The following is a 21754-nucleotide window of genomic DNA, read 5'->3' on the forward strand; positions in this document are numbered from 1 at the left end:
CTTATTACTACAGTTGAGCGTTTGGGAGGATAGGAAAGCAACCATTTCTTCAAAGGTAACTTTGAAGTTACACCTGCACCACCCGAAAAATGGACTTGCAGTCTGTCCTCCCAGTTATGACCGTCGCCTAGTGTTGTCAAAGTGATCAAACTTTGGCCGCTTAGCAAATGGCCCCTATGCACAATGGCTTCAGCGTCCTGGGGGGTCCCCTTTGGCGACCTTCTGACAAGCACCGTCAAGGGAGGGGGCAGCTAGATTCACTTAACGACCGCATGTTTCACTTAACAACTGCAGTGACTCGTGTAACAACCCATGATTTAAAAAGATCGTAAAATTGAGACTTCTCATTGCTTAGCAATGAAAATTCTGACCTCCCCTCTGCATTGTGGTCATAAGTCGAGGACTACCTGTAGACCAGACATTTTCTCTAGCCGTTCCCCTCCCTTCATCTCAGCAGGTTCCAACCAATCTTGGCCAACCTCAAAAACTAACCAGGATGAGAGGATGAAACACCACCAGGAAAGCTCACATCTTGTTATTTGAAAAAATAACTCCGTCACCAATACCACCCCCGGCGATTTCTGTTTTGGACACCCCTGGACTCAGAGATGGGGGCTCTAAGGGCTGGGGGCTCACCGGATGTAGAAGCCCCTCTTGGGGTTACTCCGAAGCGACGCGGTTCCTGAACCCAGACTGCTGTTCATCAGCTGTTCCCGGAGATCGTGGATCTTGGCCTCAAAGCGGCTGTATTCTAGAAGGGGAAGAGATCGGGGAATGGGGGAGTGGGGGGTGATTGGGTGAGGCTGGATCCTAGAATCATGGAGACATAGAATTGAAATGTCCCCAAAGATCATCTAGTCTAGTTCTTCTCAACCGTGGGAACTTTTCAGAGGTGAGGACTTCAACTCCCAGAATTCAATCTTGGGAACTTTTCAGAGGGGAGGACTTCAACTCCCAGAATTCAAACATGGGAACTTTAAGAGGTGAGGACGTCAACTCCCAGAATTCAAACTGGGGAACTTTTCAGTGGTGAGGACTTCAACTCCCAGAATTCAAACTGGGAACTTTTCAGAGGTGAGGACTTCAACTCCCAGAATTCAATCTTGGGAACTTTTAAGAGGTGAGAATTCAATCTTGGGAACTTTTAAGAGGTGAGGACTTCAACTCCCAGAATTCAAACTTGGAAACTTTAGAGGTGAGAATTCAATCTTGGGAATGGGAGGATTCAATCTTGGGAGGTGAGAACTTCAACTCCCAGAATTCAAACTGGGGAACTTTTCAGTGGTGAGGACTTCAACTCCCAGAATTCAATCTTGGGAACTTTTAAGAGGTGAGGACTTCAACTCCCAGAATTCAATCTTGGGAACTTTTCAGAGGTGAGGACTTCAACTCCCAGAATTCAAACTTGGGAACTTTTCAGAGGTGAGGACTTCAACTCCCAGAATTCAATCTTGGGAACTTTTCAGAGGTGAGAATTCAATCTTGGGAATGGGAGGATTCAATCTTGGGAGGTGAGGACTTCAACTCCCAGAATTCAAACTGGGGAACTTTTCAGTGGTGAGGACTTCAACTCCCAGAATTCAATCTTGGGAACTTTTCAGAGGTGAGGACTTCAACTCCCAGAATTCAAACGGGAACTTTTAAGAGGTGAGGACTTCAACTCCCAGAATTCAATCTTGGGAACTTTTCAGAGGTGAGAATTCAATCTTGGGAACTTTTAAGAGGTGAGGACTTCAACTCCCAGAATTCAATCTTGGGAACTTTTCAGAGGTGAGGACTTCAACTCCCAGAATTCAAACGGGAACTTTTCAGAGGTGAGGACTTCAACTCCCAGAATTCAATCTTGGGAACTTTTCAGAGGTGAGAATTCAATCTTGGGAACTTTAAAAAGTGAGGACTTCAACTCCCAGCATTCTCCAGTCAGCAAGTTTCACACTTAATGACCGTTGCAGCGTCCCCACGGCCACGTAATTTACATTCGGATGCTTGGCAACTGACTCACATTTATGACGGGTGCAGTGTCCGGGGGTGTGTGGGAGTGTCACGTGATCCCCTTTTGTGACCTTCTGACAAGCAGAATCAACGGGGAAGACAAATTCACTTAGCAACCGCGTTATTCATTTAAGAACTGCAGTGATTCACTTAACGAATGGGGGGGGGTGGAGTCGTAAAACGGGTCAAAACTCGCTTCACAAATTCCTCGCTTAGCAACGACGATTTTGGTCCCCGTTGTTGTGGTCGGAAGTCGAGGACTACCTCTATTGACAGACGTGTCTTCCCTACCTCATAGACACCCCTATTTCAATCTTCCTACCCCCCAGGATGGAAATTGAGGATGGGGAGATTAAAAAAAAAACAACTACAAATTCTCCCCACATTTTCACCCCAATCGACCTCAGTCATACAGTCATAACTAACCAGGACGACACACCACCAGGAAAGCTCAGAAATCGTCATTAAAAAAAAAGCAATCGGTTGAGGGGGTTCATGTCCCCCCTCCCCTGTCTCCCCGCAGACAATCGTGTGTCCGGCGTGGGTCTCTCTCCCCTCGCCCCCCCCACCTCAAAAACCTTACCATCTGGCTTATACTGGGCAATAATGGTGACTGTCTGGCCGGCGTTTTTCAGAGCGATGGCGGCTTGTTCGTGGGTAGCGTTCCTGAGGTCCACGCCGTTGACCTGTCGAGAGAGGTTAATAACCAATCAGAATAGAGCTGGAAGGGACCTTGGAGGTCTTCTAGTCCAACCCTCTGCCCAGGCAGGAAACCCTACACCATTTCAGACAAATGGCTATCCAACATTTTCTTAAAAATTTCCAGTGTTGGAGCATTCACAACTTCTGCAGGCAAGTCGTTCCACTTGTTGATTGTTCTAACTGTCAGGAAATTTCTCCTTAGTTCTAGGTTGCTTCTCTCGTTGATTAGTTTCCACCCATTGCTTCTTGTCCTGCCTTCAGGTGCTTTGGAGAATAGCTTGACTCCCTCTTCTTTGGGGCAGCCCCTGAGATACTGGAACACAGCTATCATGTCTCCCCTAGTCCTTCTTTTCATTAAACTAGACATACCCAGTTCCTGCAACCGTTCTTCAGGCCTTTAATAATCTTAGTTGTTCTTCTTTGCATTTTTTCCAAAGTCTCAACCTCTTTTTTGTAATGTGGGGACCAAAACTGGAGGCAGAATACTCCAGGTGTGACCTTACTAAGGCTTTACAAAGCGGTGCTAATCCTTCACCTGATTTTGGTTCTATGCCTCTTTTTATACAACCAAGGATCGCACTAGCCTTTTTTGGCTGCCGCCGCACACTGCTAATTATAATAAGCAGTATAATAAATATTATAATAAATATTATATATATTAAGGAGTACAGTATAATAAACATAATAATTATCTATATTATAAGCAGTACAATAAGCAGTATAATAAATAGCAGTATATTATAGTATAATAAGCAGTATAATCTGGAGAATAATAAACAGCAGTACAATAAATACTATCTATATTATAATAAGCAGTATAAGCAGTTAAATAAATATTATAATAAATATTATAGTATAATAAGAAGTATAATTAGCAGTATAATAAATAATGGAATGGAATATAATGGAATGGAATGGACTAGACTAGACTAGACTAGACTAGACTAGAATAGAATAGAATAGAAAATATGGAATGGAATGGAATGGAATGGAATGGAATAGAATAGAATAGAATAGAATAGAATAGAATAGAATAGAATAGAATAGAATAGAATAGAATAGAATAGAAGGAATGGAATGGAATGGAATGGAATGGAATGGAATGGAATGGAATGGAATGGAATGGAATGGAATGGAATAGAATAGAAAATATGGAATGGAATGGAATAGGATAGGATAGGATAGGATTAAGAACAGAAATAATAGAATAGGATAGGATAGGATAGGATAGAATAGAATAGAATAGAATAGAATAGAATAGAATAGAATAGAATAGATGGAATGGAATGGAATAGAATAGAATAGAAAATATGGAATGGAATGGAATGGAATGGAATGGAATAGGATAGGATAGGATAGGATTAAGAACAGAAATAATAGAATAGAATAGAATAACAGACTTGGAAGGGACCTTGGAGGTCATCTAGTCCAACCCCCTGCTCAGGCGGCAAACCCTACACTACTTCAGACAAATGGTTATCCAATCTCTTCTTAAAAACTTCCAGTGTTGGAGCATTCACAACTTCTGGAGGCAAGTTGTTCCACAGGTTAATTGTTCTACCTGTCAGGAAATTTCTCCTTAGTTCTAAGTTGCTTCTCTCCTTGATGATTATAATGAGCAGTATAATAAATACCGGTATAATAAATAGCAGTAATACATATACATATACACATTATAATGAATATTCTATATATATTATAATAATCAGTATAATAAACCTAATACGCAGCCTAAAGCCCTTTATACTCCTTATCGGTTTATTCTGGTTTAACCAGCCGTCCCCCCCACCCCCCATAATCCGGCCCTTGGGGGGAGCAGGGGTGGGGTGGGGGAGGGTCTTACTGAGAGGATCTGGTCCCCTTTCCGAAGTTCCCCGCTGAGGTCAGCTGGTCCCCCGGCCAGGATGAAGGAGATGAAAATGCCTTCGCCGTCTTCGCCGCCCACAATGTTGAACCCCAGCCCTGTTGATCCACGGTGGATCACGATGCGACGCGGTTCCCTGGAGAGAGAGAGAGAGAGAGAGAGACGAAAGGAGGGGGTGTGAAACGCAAGGGTCCTAGGTGATCATCTAGTCCAACCCTGCTCCCCCACTGGCTGGAGTACTCTGGGAGTTGAAGTCCCACCCACCCCCATCTTCAAGCGCCCGAGTTCGAAACGGCTTCAGCTTCTCCGGACATCTAATCCGATACCTTCCTCGGCCTAACTCGTTCAGATCATTAAATTTGCACTCGGATCTCTGCTTGGCCTCTTTTTTTCCAGACTAAACAAACCCAAATCCTTTCCCTCGTCCTCTGCAGGGTCCAGGCCCCTTGGCATCTTGGTAGCCCTCTGGACCAGAGGCCTCCAACCTTGGCAACTTTAAGACTTGTGGACTTCGACTCCCAGAAGTCCCCATTCAACCATGCCTGTTTTTCCCCCCTCCTATTCTCTAGAGCGGAGAGATTGCAGAGGAAGGGATTACAAGAGAGTAAGCGGGCATAGAGTTGAAGTCCACGAGTTTTAAAATTGCCAAATTTGGACATGCGTGTATATATAGACCATGGTGGTTGTCTACCCTACAACTTTGGAACCCTCTTCTTATTCTCTTTTTTCTAACCCCAATTTTCTTCGTGTGTTTGTCTGTTTGTTTTGACTTGGGGGGTTCTGGGAGTTGATGTCCACAAGTCTTAAAGGGGCCAAGGTTGGAGACCCCTGCTCTGGACTCAACTCCAAATCGAAACCGTCTTCTTGAAAGCTGAGTCACCAAACCATGATCAATTCGAAAGGAGACAAACTCTGGACCACAATACCCACTGTAGTCCTTGACTCGCAACCGTTCCTTTTAGTGACCGTTTGAAGTCACGACAGCACTGAAAAAAGGGGACCGGTGGCCGTTTTTCACACTTACAACCAGCATCCTCCTGTTCACGTGATCAAAATTCAGACGCATGGCAACCGACCCATATTTATGACGGTCGGAGTGTCCCCGGGGTCCTGCGATCCCCGTTTGCGACCTTCTGACAATGGGGAAGCCAGATTCGCTTAACGGCCGTCTTACTCAGCAGTGATTCACTTAACAACCAAGGCCCACTTAGCAACGTCAAGCAGAGCCATTCACTGTCCTTGGTGCTGAATCCACAATCGCCTTCAGCACCCAGGAGAGCGGATGGCTCTGTGGCAGGTGCGAGGGAGGCCACACCCCCAGGAGGCGGAGCCAGCACTTACCTGGGAATATCTTCCTCCCCCATCAGTTCCTTCGGGATGGGGGAGTACCTCCGAGGAGAGGTGGGGGTCATGGCTTGCGGGTAGTCGGTACCCAGGTAACTTTGACCGATTTCGTTGTCTAGGTGATGGGAGTAAGCTAATAATGAAGAAGAAGAAGAATCCACTTATGACTGTAACCTTGTTGCTTGTACCCTTACGATTTATATTGATATTGTTTCCTGATTGCTTATTTGTAACCTATGACTATCATTAAGTGTTGTATCATTAAGTTTATTTATTTATTTTATTTATTTTATTAGATTTTTATACCGCCCTTCTCCCGAAGGACTCAGGGCGGTATACAGCCGAAATAAAATACAGAGTATATACAATTAAAAGAAATTAAAAGAAACTATTAATAAATGGCCGATAATTTAAAAATTTACAAATATTTAAAATCTCTAAAACCCCAATTTAAAATCAACTATTTATGCCAGTCCTGCTTGAGTGAATAAGTATGTTTTTAGCTCACGACGAAAGGTCCAAAGATCAGGCACTTGACGTAAGCCAGGGGGGAGTTCGTTCCAGAGTGTTAAATTTGTACCCTATGACTATCATTAAGTGTTGTAAGTGTTGTACCTTGATGAAGGTATCTTTTATTTTATGTACACTGAGAGCGTATGCCCCAAGACAAATTCCTTGCGTGGCCAAACACACTTGGCCAATAAAAATTTCTATTCTATTGAAGAATGGATATTGAAAGTTACTAATTTGGCTTTTTTGAAAGACAACACGCAGGAAAGTTATTTAATTGAATGGAAAAAACGGATTGATTATTTACAAAACAGGTATCAGATTAAGAAATATCAGATTGCCTTTGGAATAATTAGGAAGTATTATTTTATGTAATGGGGGGGTTGGGAAATGAAAAGATTTGGATGAGGTTAATTGGATTAGAAGGGAAAATTTTACTCTATGTTTGGTTTATGTATAACAATACCTTGTGATTGACCCGGGAAGCCGGGGGTGGGTGAAGGGAGGGGGGAAGGGGGTTTTGTGGGGGGGGGGGGAAAGGGGAAAAACGTTTTTGTTTGTTAAAACTTTTTCAATAAAAAAAATTTCTATTCTATTCTATTCTATTCTATCACTATCATTAAGCGTTGTACTTTAGAATTCTTGATGAAGGTATCTTTTCTTTTATGTACGCTGAGAGCATATGAACCAAGACAAATTCCTTGTGAGTCCAATCACACTTGGCCAATAAAAAATTCTATTCTATTTAATTCAGAATTGGCAAAGGTCTAATAAATGCATTTCTTATATGTTAACAGATCAGGGAGGCTTCCCAATCATTAAAAATAAAGATCGTTATCTCACAGCCAGAGATATTAAAAAAAAAAATTCCCCCCACTTTTGCAAGTACGATGAGCTTTGTTGGTTCTCCTCTGGAGCAGCCATGGTTATTCTCAAGCCCATAGTCAACTAGAGATACCTCCGTTATCAGGTTTTCTAAGAGCGGGAAGGTGGAGAGATCAGGAGGAAGGGGCAGGAAGAATAGAATAGAATAGAATAGAATAGAATAGAATAGAATAGAATAGAATAGAATAGAATAGAATAGAATAGAATTTTATTGGCCAAGTGTGATTGGACACACAAGGAATTTGTCTTGGTGCATATGCTCTCAGTGTACATAAAAGAAAAGATACCTTCATCAAGGTACAACATTTACAACACAAATGATGGTCAATATATCAATATAAATCATAAGGATTGCCAGCAACAAGTTATAGTCATACAGTCCTAAGTGGAAAGAGATTGGTGATGGGAACGATGAGAAGATTAATAGCAGTGCAGATTCAGTAAATAGTCTGACAGTGTTGAGGGAATTATTTGTTTAGCAGAGTGATGGCCTTCGGGAAAAAACTGTTCTTGTGTCTAGTTGTTCTGGTGTGCAGTGCTCTATAGCGTCGTTTTGAGGGTAGGAGTTGAAACAGTTTATGTCCAGGATGCGAGGGGTCTGCAAATATTTTCACGGCCCTCTTCTTGATTCGTGCAGTATACAGGTCCTCAATGGAAGGCAGGTTGGTAGCAATTATTTTTTCTGCAGTTCTAATTATCTAATTATCTATCTCTAATTAAGCACTTTACAGATTAACAAATTTGGAAAGGACCTATCCAACCTCCCTCCCTATCCCAGGGGTCGGCAGCCTTAAACACTCAAAGAGCCATTTGGGGCCGTTCCCCACAGAAAAGAAAACACCGGGAGCCACAAACCCCTTTTGACATTTAAAAGGAAGATAACGCTGGATTTTCTACCTTTATGTGATGCATAAAAAAGGCTACAGTGTGTTGCATTTATGAAATCAATGACCTGCTGCAGAGAAAAAAATGTTTTTATTTCTGCACGTAACAAAAACATTTTGAAACTCCGAAAAAAAAACAAAAGACGGGCCAAAAAGCTCAACAAATCATGTGCCGACAGGTGTCGCACTTTGGCGGTGGTGATGCGGTATTTTTGAGCGACAGGGAACCGCAAGCAGAGAGGTGAAAGGGCCACGGGTTGCCGGCCCCTGACCTATCCTGAACTTGGGCATCTGTTTTGTTTCTTGGCTAAGTGTAAAATTTTACTTTTCTCTCCATTGAATTTCATTTTAACAGATCAACAGAGTTGGAAGGGACCTTGTAGGTCATCTAGTCCAACCCCCTGCCCAAGGCAGGAGACCCTACACCATTTCTGACAGATGGCCGTCCAGTCTCTTCTTGAAAGCCTCCAGTGATGAAGCTCCCACAACTTCCCAAGGCAACTTCTGTTCCATGGGTGGATTGCTCTCACTGTCAGGAAATTCCTCCTTATTTCTAGGTTGAATCTCTCCTTGTTCAGATTCCATCCTTTATCCCTTGTCTGGAAAATAGCTTGACCCCTGGGGCAACCCCACAAATATTGGAAGATGCTATCCTGTCTCCCCTGGTCCTTCTCTTCCCTAGACCAGCCAGGCCCAGTTCCTGCAACCGTTCATCGTATGTTTTAGCTTCCAGTCCCCTCATCATCCTGGTTGCTCTTCTCTGCACTCTTTCTAAAGTCTCAACATCTTTTTTTATAGTGTGGTGACCAAAACTGGATGCAGTACTCCAGGTGTGGCCTTACTAAGGCTTTATAGAGTAGCATTAGTACCTCCCTTGATCTTGATTGTATCCCTCTGTTAATGCAGTTTAGAATTGCATTGGCTTTTTTGGCTGCTGCCGAATACAGCTGGCTCCTATTTAGCTGGTTGTCCACTAAGACCCCAAGATCCCCCTCCCAGTGACCACTATTAAACCTGGTTAATTATTAAGCTATTAAGCTACTCACAGGAAGTGAGGTCAGGGGGGGCATACGAGTCGTTCAAGTCGAGGGTGGTGGGCTTGGCCACCTTCAGGTACACAACATCAAAGGTGTTCTTCAGAGCTGCCACCGCATCTTCGTGCATGACGTCCTCCAGACTCACATTGTTTACCTGCATGGAGGGGAAGAAAACACAGTTGGTTGATTGATGGACTCACCTGTGGCGTTGGGTGAAGCCACACAGCCTATGCCCACAGGAAGAAGGAGTCAGTCACATCACACATATCATGACTTAAAAGCACCAATTCATGAGTTGGGTTGAGTTGGGTTAGGTTGGGTTGGGTTGAGTTGAGTAAGGTTAAATTATTGAGTTGAGCGGAGTTAAAGAGTTGGGTTGGGTTGAGTTGGGCTAGGTAAGGTTAAATTGGATTGAGTTGAATTATTGGGTTGGGTAAGGTTAAGTTAGGTTGAGTAGAGTTAAAGAGTTGGGATGGATTGAGTTGGATTGAGTTTAGATTAACTTCAACTGAGTTGGGATGAGTTGAGTTGGGTTGGGTAAGGTTAAATTGGGTTAGGTTGGGTTGGATAAGGTTAAATTAGGTTGAGTTGAACTGAGTTGAATTGGGTTGGGTAAAGGTTAAATTAGGTTGACTTGAATTGAGTTGGGTTGGGTTAAGTGAGGTTAAATTAAGCTGAGTTGAGTAGTTAGGTGGAGTTGAGTTGGGTTGGATCAAGTTAACTTGAATTGAGTTGGGTTGAGTAGAGTTGAACTGAACTGAACTGAAGATATCCGAAGCATTATGACTAATTTGGCCAGATCTCTCTTCTATCCACCATTTTTAATCTCGATCTATTTTTGGCTATCTCTACATTTAACGTTGGGGGAAATTAAGTACTTGTAAGACAGCTCCCCCGCCCTGGTTCTTGGAAAGCTCACCAAAAGCCCGACCCACCCCTGGTCTTACCGCTAGGATTTTGTCCCCGATCTGCAGCCGCCCGTCCTTGTGGGCTGCCCCGCCCTCAATGATTTTGGTGACGTAGATGCTGTTGTCCCCCGGAATGTGTTGGTTGCCAACCCCTCCCGCAATGCTGAAGCCCAGCCCTGTGGAAGAAGACCAGAGAAGGAAGTTGGTGAGGCGGTCACCTTCTCAGTGAGGGACCGAGAAGGGTAGAGAGCAGGATGCACGCCAGGCGAAAAGATCTGGAAGGAAGATTTTCTGAGGGCTGAATTCCTTCTCACAATTTTAAGAAGGTCCCAGGCAATTTTCGATTTGGAAGATGATCTCTAAGGTCATCTAGTTCAAAGGTCTCCAACCATGGTCCCTTTAAGACTTGTGGACTTCAACTCCCAGAGCTTTGCTGGCTGAGGGACTCTGGGAGTTGAAGTCCACAAGTCTTAAAGGGACCAAGGTTGGAGACCCCTGCACTGAGGAACTCTGGGAGTTGAAGTCCACAAGTCTTAAAGGGACCAAGGTTGGAGACCCCTGCACTGAGGAACTCTGGGAGTTGAAGTCCACAAGTCTTAAAGCGACCAAGGTTGGAGACCCCTGCACTGAGGAACTCTGGGAGTTGAAGTCCACAAGTCTTAAAGGGACCAAGGTTGGAGACCCCTGATCTAGTCCAACCCCGCCCATGCCAGGATCCACTGCAGGATATGAGCATCTGGATAACTTGAAGGCCACCAAGCCAACGAAAATTGATATTTCAGAGGCTGCCCAAAAGACAGCAGGGATGCAACAGCCCTTGAACTGTGCCCGGCACCTAACATTTAAAGATACACTGAGCCTGCCACTGGAGGTTCCATTAGCCTTGCTAGGCGTGGTGGGGTGGAGAAGATCTTTTTCCTTGTGGATACCATTTTCTCTGAAGGTTCCCTAACCAGAAGCACAACTAGATATAAATTGTCTACTAAGGACAGTGCTTGTCAACCTTGGACTTCAACTCCCAGAATTCCCTAGCGCTAATACATTCCTTTTCCCATGTATACCCATTGCATACTCTCTTGTCATCCCTTTCTCTTCAATCTCTCTGCTTTAGGGGATAGGAGAAAAGGCATGAGAAACATTGATTTAGGGTAATGTGGCTTCACCCAATTGGGAATTGGGGTTCGCTGAAGCAACATAGCCCCTAAAGAGAAGGAATATGAAGTCCTGGGGAAGTCCTGGGGGGAGGGCAGAGGGGGGAGGGGCTCACCTTTAGGGCCTTTGATCAGCTTAATCTCGATCACCTTCTCCGCCAGCGGTTTCCTGCGCATGACGTAGAGCCGCACAATGGAGCCGGCCTCCTTCAGCGCCTCCACCGCCGTACTGTGGGTCACCTCTCGTACGTCCACATCGTTGACAAAGAGGATGCTGTCGTTCACTCTGTCCGGGAGAGAGAGAAAAAAAAATCACATACACACACACACACAAAAAAATCGGAATTATACGTCACCCAGAGTCAGTTGGTTGAATCGAGCGGCTAGCCCAGGGGCGTCTGCAAACTTGGCTCTTTTAAGACTTGTGGACTTCAACTCCCAGAGTTCCTCAGCCAGCAAAGCTTAAAAGAGCCAAGTTTGCAGACGAATAAAATAAAAGGCACGAAGAAAATAAATGCAGACGGTCCTTGTTCAGTGACCGTTTGGAAAAAGTGAGCTATGACCATTTTTCACACTTACGACCCTTGCAAAATCTCCATGGTCACCTGATCCCCATTCAGACCCTTGGCGACGGACTCCTATTTATGACGGTCGCAGCTGGTGATCCTCTTTTGCGACCTTCCGGCAAGCAAAGTCAATTGGGGGGGGGGGGAGGCAGATTCACTTAATGACCGTGTGACTAACTTAGCGGACAAGAAATGTCATAAATGGGAGAAAGAACTCACTTAACAACTGCCTTGCTTAATAGCAAAAATGTGGGGTTCCATTGTGGTCGTAAGTCGAGGACTACCTGTACATAAATTTTAAAATTGGGGAAGAGGTGGACCATGGCTATTTTAGCCCACTGCCTTCCAGAAGAATCAGATGCAAGCTTATAGGTAGTCCTCAACTCATAACTATTCGTTTAGTGTCCATTCAAAGTTACGACGGCACTGAAAAAAGGTGACTTAGGACCGCTTCTCCCACTTACGACCATTGTAGCATCCTCATGGAACTCTGGGAGTTGAAGTCCACAAGTCTTAAAAGATCCTCATGGTCCCAGGATCAAAATGGGGCAAAATTCACTTAATGTCTCGCTTAGCAACGGAACTTTTTGGGCTCAATTGTGGTCGTAAGTCGAGGACTACCCATATGGGGTGTCTGTCTTGGTTTTCAAGCCTAACAGGTGACAACTTTAGCCTGTCTCGGGGGCGGGAGGGGGGAGAATCTCAGCTGGGTTAGAAGGATGGTAAATGCTGGGATGGGAGACCACCAGGAGAGCCAGGTTGGCAGGTTGATCTGAGCCAAGGAAGAAGAGGAAGCCGTCTCCGCAGGGGCTGCTCAGAGACCCCACGGCTGCCAGGATCCTCCTCTCCCCGACACTCACCGTAATCGGCCATCTTGAGCGGCTGCCCCTCCGGGAATGATTTTGGTGATGAAGATACTGGGGTCGTCCCCAATGTGAGGATTGTCGGTGCCCCCGGCGATGCTGAAGCCCAGCCCGGAGTTGCCCTGCGAAGGAGGAAAGTCTCGATGCAAATGAGCCTATAACCATGGCAACGTCCAATCGAGGAAACCGGGATTGGTTGAATGCCACGGTTGGATCGCTCGACTGGAGGCCGAGTTTTCCCACCATCCGAGCAGAACTGAAAACAGCCCCACCCTGGTCTAACAGGCTGTTTCTCAACCTTTAAGACCTGTGGACTTCAACTCCCAGAATCCCCTAAGTCAGACAGTCACCCTTAACACCTGTGGACTTCAACTCCCAGAATTCCCCAGCCAGTGGTATAAACACTTCACATGATATGCATCCCCATTGCAGTTTGCTTACTCTCTTCTAATCCCTTCCTCTGCAATCTCTCTACTCTAGGAGGTAGGAGGGGAGGGGAAACAAAGCAGGCGTGGCTAGCAGGGGAATTCTGGGACTTGGAAGTCCACCAATCTTGCAAATGTCCCCCTCATCTTACACACACACACAAAAACACACAATTACCCTCTCTAGAGTGATCTCTTCATATTCCATCTCGCCTTCGGTTCCATTTACCTGGGGGGGGGGGGAAAAGGAAAGTTGCGCAGTGAGAGGTTGGCGGAAGCAGGTTGGTTTACCGATGCAAGAGGAAAACTCTTTCGGAAGAACCTTTGGGGGGGAAGTAGGGAGAGGAGGACGTGGCGGTCGAGGGGGCATGCAAGGACGGGGTGGGGTCCGGCCAGAGGACCCGGAGAGGCGACAAAAGTGGACCTCTGTGACAACTCACATAAGCTGGTGCTTCTAAAGTGTCGGTGTTGACAATGACGGGTGGAGAATTGGCCTGGAGACAGACAAAGAGATAGAGAAAAAGAGAGGAGGGGGCGAAATTATACGGCTGCCCAGCCTTGAGGCCACATCGCCTAATCTCTTACAAGGGTCTTCGGCAGGCCTGGACCTGCAAGAGCCAGGGAGACCCCCCCCACAACTACCCCTCGTGCATGCACCATGAACCTCCCCTCCAGGTCTCCCCACCCACCCACCCACCCACCCACCCAAATCCTCAAATCTGCATTCTCCCTTCGGTCACACCCAGCCGAAGCCAGGAAACGCCACGCGATGCCAACAGGGGGTCTCCATGTCAAAAGGAAAAATGAAGAAATAAATACAAGAAACCAAATATTGCGCTCCCCACCCACCCACTCACCTCTCCCCCACCCCTCTTCCATTTTGCAAGCTTTCCCTCTTATTTCTCCCACCTCCAGTGGCCGCTGACAACAGTCGCCATGGAAACACCATGACAACAGCATCTCCCTGGGGACCGGTCCTCAGGTAGGAGGGGCTCACACCAGCCTCCCTCCCTCCTAACCTGAACTGTGTGTTTGGGGAGGGAGGGGGTTATTTTATTTGAAAGGGGGGGGCAACCCCCCTCTCTCACACACACAGGACAAAATGACCCTCCCACTTGTCGGTGGGCAATGATGGATGTCAAACCAGCATTCCAACCCCAACTCTCTTTGGGGGGGTGTTTGGACTACCGCACCCATCACCTCCACCCGGGACGGATGGAATATGGAGTCCAATGTCCTGTGGGTGGGGAAAGGCTGGAGGGGTGTTGCAGAGGTTTGCATCTGGAAATGCCAATTTGAAATCCTCGGGGGGTGGGGGGAGGGTGTGTGTGTGTGTTTGTGTGCTCTGGAGGATGTCACAAACCGTGGCTTCTTTGTTGGGGCGGCGACGTCAACGAAGCCATGATGCCATCAAGGCTTGCACCCGGTGCAATTATTACGGGTGAGGAATTTGACAGGTTGGGAGTCACAGCCTAAGACTGGGGGAGACGTCATCATTCAAGGCCAAACCAAGGGAATTAGGAATTATTAAGGTAGAGGGCGAAGAATTATAATAAATTCAACGATTAAATTCGATATTTCCAGCTAGCGTGGAAGTTCTTTAGTGATCGTTATTGGGATAAAAATGGATTCCCACGGCATAATTTTTGATCTCCAAGTCCCGATATTTTGTCATTTATGTTTTTCATCAAACTTTACAGCACGCAGGATAGCAAAAGTTCAGTCGAATGGTTAAGGCACCAGGCTAGAAACCAGAAGATGGTAAGTTCAAGTCCCGCTTTAGGCATGAAAGCCAATTGGGTGATGTTGGGGCAATCACCAGGAGACTGGGAGTTCTAGTTCTGAGTTCGATATGAAAGCCAACTGGGTGACATAGAGCCAATCAGCAGGAGATTGGGACTTCTAGGTATGAAAGCCAACTGGGTGACATTGGGCCAATCACCAGGAGACTGAGAGTTCTAGTTCTGCATTAGGCATGAACACCAATTGGGTGACTTTGGGCCAATCACCAGGAGACTGGGAGTTCTAGTTCTGCCTTAGGCATGAACGCCAATTGGGTGACTTTGGGCCAATCACCAAGAGACTGGGAGTTCTAGTTCAGAGTTCGATATGAAAGCCAACTGGGTGACATTGGGCCAATCATCAGGAGACTGGGAGTTCTAGTTCTGCATTAGGCATGAATGCCAATTGGGTGACCTTGGGCCAATCACCAGGAGACTGGGAGTTCTAGTTCTAGTTAGGCATGAAAGCCAACTGGGTGACGTTGGGCCAATCACCAGGAGACTGGGAGTTCTAGTTCTGAGTTAGGTATGAAAGCCAACTGGGTGACGCTGGGCCAATCACCAGGAGACTGGGAGTTCTAGTTCTAAGTTAGGCATGAAAGCCAACTGGGTGACGCTGGGCCAATCACCAGGAGACTGGGAGTTCTAGTTCTGAGTTAGGCATGAAAGCCAACTGGGTGACGTTGGGCCAATCACCAGGAGACTGGGAGTTCTAGTTCTGAGTTAGGTATGAAAGCCAACTGGGTGACGCTGGGCCAATCACCAGGAGACTGGGAGTTCTAGTTCTAAGTTAGGCATGAAAGCCAACTGGGTGACGCTGGGCCAATCACCAGGAGACTGGGAGTTCTAGTTCTGAGTTAGGCATGAAAGCCAACTGGGTGACGTTGGGCCAATCACCAGGAGACTGGGAGTTCTAGTTCTGCATTAGGCATGAAAGCCAACTGGGTGACGCTGGGCTAATCACCAGGAGACTGGGAGTTCTAGTTCTGAGTTAGGTATGAAAGCCAACTGGGTGACATTGGGCCAATCACCAGGAGGCTGGGAGTTCTAGTTCTGAGTTAGGCATGAAAGCCAACTGGGTGACGTTGGGCCAATCACCAGGAGACTGGGAGTTCTAGTTCTGCTTTAGGCACAAAAGCCAACTGGGTGACTTTGAGCCAGTCTCTCTCTCTCTTTGGTCAACCCACCTCACAGGGTTGTTGTTGTGGGGGAAATAGGAGGAAGAAAGAGCATTAGGTATATTCGTTGCCTTGAATTTCTGATAAAATAATTTTTAAAATGTGATTTAAAAAGTCTAAAACTAAATCAAAAGTAAATAAAATAAAATAAAAAGAACCACGAACGAGACTTGCTAAAGCCCCAAGAACACCCCTCTCCACCCAATAGTTGGGGAGACCTGCTCAGCCCCTATTTCCCCTCTACAAGGATTGCAGTTCCCAGGATTCCCAGCCATCGCAGTGCAAAGAATTCTGGGACTTGGAGTCCCTCCCCCAAGGGTGAAAGACTGGGGGAAAAAAATTAGGAAGGGAACAGACCCACCCACCCACCCACCTCTTCCCGAGTTTCCCTTTCTTCCCCTGGCGAGCCCCACCCCTCATTCCCACCCTCTCTTCCCCATAATAGAGTCCTTCAGTTTCATCAGGGGCACCTCAGAGGCCATCTAGCCGAGCCCGGAGATCAAGATAGGATCCACCACAGTAACGTCTCTTCCCCAAGTTCAAATGGTCCACCTCCCCCCCCCCACCCGCATGGGAATTTTCTCCTTTATACCCCTCCTGGGATAAGAACCAGGCCTGGGTTCAACTCCTGCCTTTGGGCGGAGGGGGGGGAGAATGAGACACCGAGAAGCCCACCCACCCAGACTTCTGTGAGGACAACATCCAGCTTTGGGCTAAACGGGCCCTGAATCCCTGAAGGATTGTAGACCCCCTCCCTTCTGAGCCTCTCACCACCCCCAGCCCCTTTTAAACTGGACTCCAAAGTGGGGGGGGGTCTGACCAGGGTAAAGCAGAGGGGACCCTTCCCCTAAAACCTCCGTGTTTGACCAGCCTGCCTGCTTGGCCCGTTTAAAGGGTTTGAGGGCCCCCCCGCCCCCCTCTCTCTCTGCTCCTAGACCCCCATAAGGTACAATCGTCCCCAGGAAAATGCCAGTATGAGATGAGACAGAGAATGCAACTGTCCCATTCCAGAAGCAACGACTACAGCTCCCATCATTCCCGCCTCATCTCATCCACCAAGCCCTGGAGGAATCGCTTCTGCTGCGGACCTGCTCCCTCCCTTGTTCCTCTCCTCCCCGTAGACCCCTTCTGCATCCCCCCCAAAAAAGCTGGACTGATCCTCATCCATCCCTCCCAGACCCCTTCCTCCGATCCTCGTCCCCTCCCCACAAAGTCGGACCGTTTCCATTCTCCCTCCTTCTCTTGTTCGAGAAGGAATAGGGGACAGGGATGGGAGACCACCAGGAAATGCCAAGGAAAATGGGGAGGGGCTAATATGGGGATTTAATTTTTTTTTTTTTGTTAAGGAATCCACGCAACGATGCAAAACAAAATTAAACTCTTCCGTGGGGGCCCCCAGTTTTTCAAAACTCCGACGTGGCCCCCCCCCCGGATGGAGGTGGGGGGAGGCGTCAGACAGACCCCAACTGGACCTGGAGACCCCCCGTGCAGACGCGGCAGCCCCCACCCACTAGGGAGGGCTCTCTCTGCTCTTCCCACTAAGAACGGAGACCGGCGCCAGGTTGGCAGCTGCGAGTGGGTACAGCCGTTGTGTAGGAGACGTTTTGTAGAAAGCACACAAGCAGGCTTGTGTGTGTGTGTGTGTGTGTGGCAGTGGGGAAGGCAAGGGATTATCTCAGCGGGAGAGGACTTTGGGGAAGGGGGGAGCCGGGTGCGAAAGAGAACACCAGAGAGACTGGCAAAGGATTCTGACATCTGCAAAGGAGATGCAGACCGAGAGGGGGGGAGGAATTGGGGGAGTGGGAGGGGTGGGGACTGGGGAGGGGTTGGTGCCACCCCACCTGGAGGGACCCCAAACTGGGAGGGCCTGGGTTGATGTAGCTGCACTCTGCACATGCAACCTCTGCCTGGGTTGGTTTGGGAAATAAGAAAGTTGTAAGACGCTCCCGTCGTTTGTGTAACGCTACACACAAACGACAACGACAACGTTCCCCAATGGGGGGGCCCTCCAGATACACCCCCAATACTATAAACCATGTTCCTAAGTCAATAGAGGTAGTCTCGAACTTACAACGGTTCATTTAGTGACCGGAGTTACAACGGCACTGAAAAAAAGCGACTTACGACCGTGTTTCACCCTTACGACCGTCGCGACGTTCCCCCGCGGTCACCTGGTCCACGGGGGAGGCTCGATTCGCTTAACAGCCGTGGGACTCACTCAGCAATGGCAGTGATGTCGCTTCACAGACGTGGCGAGAGAGGTTGTACAGTGAGGCGGAATAAGAACAACGGAATAAACAGAATTGGAAGGGACCTTGTAGGTCATCTAGTCCAACCCCCGTCCCGCTTAGCAACAGAAACTTTGGGTTCAGTTGTGGTCGTAAGGCGAGGACTGTTTGTGATATAGCGTGCCCCAAAGGGGAGTCTGCATTGAGGCATCGTGGAGCACTCGACAACCTTGTGTTATCCAAGATGTGACACTTAAAGGAAAGGAGACCACACGGAGATAACCCCTCCTACTTCTTCCCAAGCTTACCATGCAAACAGACCTCACACAGGACTAGATGCATCTGATGTCTCAATAGTAAATTTGCCCTAAATCCTCTAACAGGAAAAAAAAACTTGGGCGAGTATACTTTTTTACAATTTAAATGGCTTTGAATGATAACCATATGCAGATTTTCATGCATATCCTTAAACCAGCTTTGCAGAGCCTGAGTAATATTCCAGTACAGCAAAACTGGGATATTACTTTATTTTTCTATTTTTCTTTAAAAAGAAAAGCAGAACAACTTTTTTTAAAAAATTCCTTCCGTTCAGAAAATTCAGAACAACCAAAGAAGGCGGGCAGAAGACAAATCGGTTTAACAATTTTAATTTTTGTTTAACATTTTTTTTGGGGGGGGGGTTAGTTTTGTTCTGTCTCTGTTCCATTTTAATTTTTTTTTAATCCCTTTCGGATTTCAACCTTTCGCATAAAATAAAATGATATTGTTTAATCGTAGCTCTGAGAGGCTAGATTTCTATTTGTAAATACGGCCAACGATTGGAGACCGCAATTTTCCAAAAATTTTGCTGGCAATAAACCTCTTTTAAATACTTAAGTTCTCTAATTAACCTTAATTCTCTTAGCTTAACACAGGGGTCTGCAAACTTGGCTCTTTTAAGACTTGTGGACTTCAACTCCCAGAGTTCCTCAGCCAGCTTTGCTAACAGATCAAGGCAAACCCCCCCCCCCATCTCTGTTTAATGCTGGTTTGAACTCGGAGCCCATGTCGGGTGCCCCATTCAAATCTGGGCTTGTGGAATTTGGCACCACTGAATTAATTCTCAAGTTGCAAATGCGATTCCTTCACCTCACAGTCCTTGACCCTACCGTCAATTTTTAGAAAGCCCCCCTCAGAGGGGGGAGGGGGAAGAAGTCAGCACACCCGGCCAGGCGTGTCCTAGTGGAGTGGCAAAGAAGAGAACTCACTCTGCACGTGGTCAGAGGCCCAGGGATATTTTCCCAGGACGCAGATCTGGAAAGGTAGGGATGGGAGAGAAGGCTGGGGACCTCAGGATCGGGGTGGGGTGTGTGGGGAAGGGGCAGGTAAGAGGGACATAGGGTGGGGAGGGGGAGAGATGGCTATTCAGGGTCCCCATCTTTCCCACCTATGTTGGTTGCGGGTGGCAGAGAGTGCCTGGATTAAAAGTATTGTTTTCTGCTGGATTTGTCTGGTGTCAATCCCTGCTTATCTGGAGCACGGGAGAACGAATCCTGCAATGGCTTCCTCTCTCTTTTTCTCTCTCTATCTCTCCTGGGGATGGGACTCATTTGTGGCGCAGGCCTCGAACACGCAACCCACTTTCCCCTTTCAAAAAGAGAACGGGCCTGGGGGAGCACTAAAGCTCCTGCCAGGAAGGTGGAGGTGGGAGGGGGGGTGGCGGCGGCAACGAATTATCTGGAGCGGCTAATGAGGCTGCCTCGTTCTGGGTTGGAAAGTCCAGGAGTTGCATTTCAGCATCCAAACACGCACGCAGGAACACACACACACAACGACACCCAACGAAAGCAGGTTTGTCAACCTCAGCGACTTTTAAGAGGGGTGGACTTCAACTCCCAGAATTCCCCAATCAGCCGTGCCTATTTCCCCCCCCCTCCTATCCTTTAAAGCAGAGAGTTGCAGAGAAAGGGATTATAAGAGAGTAATGGGTGCACCTATCAAAGGAATGCCTTAGTGCCAGGGAATTCTGGGAGTTGAAGTCCGCCCCTCTTTAAGTCGCTGAGGTTGACAAACCTTGATCTAGAGATCAATAGTTTGTTCATTAGACAGCATCTCTTTCTCTCCCTCCCTCCCTCTCTTCTCCCTCTCTTCCTCTCCTCTCGCTCCCTTTCCTTCTCTCTTCTCTCTCTCTCCCTCCCATTCCTTTCTCTCTCTTCCTCTCCTCTCTCTCTTTCCTCGTCTCTTCTCTCTCTCTCTCTCTCCCTCTCTTCTCCCTCTCCTCTACCTCTCTTTCACCCTTTCCTCCTCTCTTCTCTCTCTCTCCCTCCTTCTTCTTCTCTCTCTTCCTCTCCTCTCTCTCTTCCTCCTCTCTTCTCTCTCTCTCCTCTCTTTCACCTCTCCTCCTTCTCCTTTCTCTCTCTCTTCCACTCCTCTCTCGGTCTCCTCTCCTCTCCCTCTCCCTTTCCTTTCCTCTCCTCCTCCCTCACCATCATCTTCATCACAACTGCCAATCCAAGGCAGCATCCCAGCTGAGAGGGCAATCCGTCTCTTCTTCTCTTGCCCCACCCCAAATCAAATCTTCTGCACTTTGTACCGGGATGGGGGAGATGAGAAAGGAAGAGCACCCCTCCTTCAAAACCGCGGAGGAGGGGGATTTAGAGTAAGAAGTCTGGGGTGCACTGACCCATGCCAAGCCTCTCCGTGGAAGGCAAGAGTGGCCTTTGGGGCTGAGCCCCTTCCCCCCGCATCCCATCCCATCCTTGCCCGCCCCCACACAGCCTCTGCATTAATCCCCCCCCCTCACTCACTTTGCCAAGCAATGCAGCAATTCTTTTTTAAAGCAAACGCAACAAAGAGCCCTTGGCATTTTCAATGCCAAAACTCCCTCCTCCCTTTTTTTTGACCCGGGTGGGGGAAGGAAGGAAAGGGATTGGGGGAGGAGGCAGAACAGAAAGGACAAAAGTGATTCTTCCCCCTCTCCTTCCTTAAAAAAGGTGAGTTGGGGGTGTCTTGGCAGGGTTTGTGGACAGGAGGGGAAGAAAAATTCAAAAAAAAACAAACTTGGGGGGCGGGGGGATGTTGCGAAATGCAACCGAGGTGGGGGGGGTCTTCCTTCCTTCCCTTGCTCAGCTCCCACCCCCAAGCCTCTAGCACTCCCCCCCTTCCCCCCCCCCCGAAGAGCCCACTTTCCCTTTCTGGCCAAGAAACAAAATTGCCAGAAATAATAATAATAATAAATAAATAAATCAGGCCGTGCGTCTTCCAAGACGCCCCGCCCCTATTCTCTCTCTCTCTCTCCCATTCATAATTCCTGAAGCTGTTACAGTAGAAGCACGCTGACGCCATCAATTGTCTCGAAAGCTGACGCACTACACCGGCCCCAACACACACAACGACACCCAACGAAAGCAGGTTTGTCAACCTCAGCGACTTTTAAGAGGGGTGGACTTCAACTCCC

The 21754-nt window shown here is 47.4% G+C and overlaps 1 protein-coding gene across 2 annotated transcripts in view; it reads right to left on the reverse strand.

The window, feature by feature from the left end:
* The window catches only part of DLG4 (discs large MAGUK scaffold protein 4), a 126775-nt gene that overhangs the window by 14252 nt on the left and 90769 nt on the right, over positions 1–21754 (reverse strand). For both annotated transcript variants that reach the window (XM_058180284.1, XM_058180286.1), the window contains 10 exons: positions 13572–13625; positions 13310–13360; positions 12704–12828; positions 11394–11563; positions 10166–10302; positions 9228–9372; positions 5900–6035; positions 4538–4694; positions 2576–2678; positions 637–751 (listed from right to left, as the gene is read on the reverse strand). In XM_058180284.1, the coding sequence (XP_058036267.1) occupies positions 637–751; positions 2576–2678; positions 4538–4694; positions 5900–6035; positions 9228–9372; positions 10166–10302; positions 11394–11563; positions 12704–12828; positions 13310–13360; positions 13572–13625 (1193 nt within the window). The remainder of the gene's footprint in view (positions 1–636; positions 752–2575; positions 2679–4537; positions 4695–5899; positions 6036–9227; positions 9373–10165; positions 10303–11393; positions 11564–12703; positions 12829–13309; positions 13361–13571; positions 13626–21754) is intronic.

Source organism: Ahaetulla prasina, chromosome 4, assembly GCF_028640845.1.
Source record: "Ahaetulla prasina isolate Xishuangbanna chromosome 4, ASM2864084v1, whole genome shotgun sequence".
NCBI lineage: Eukaryota > Metazoa > Chordata > Lepidosauria > Squamata > Colubridae > Ahaetulla > Ahaetulla prasina.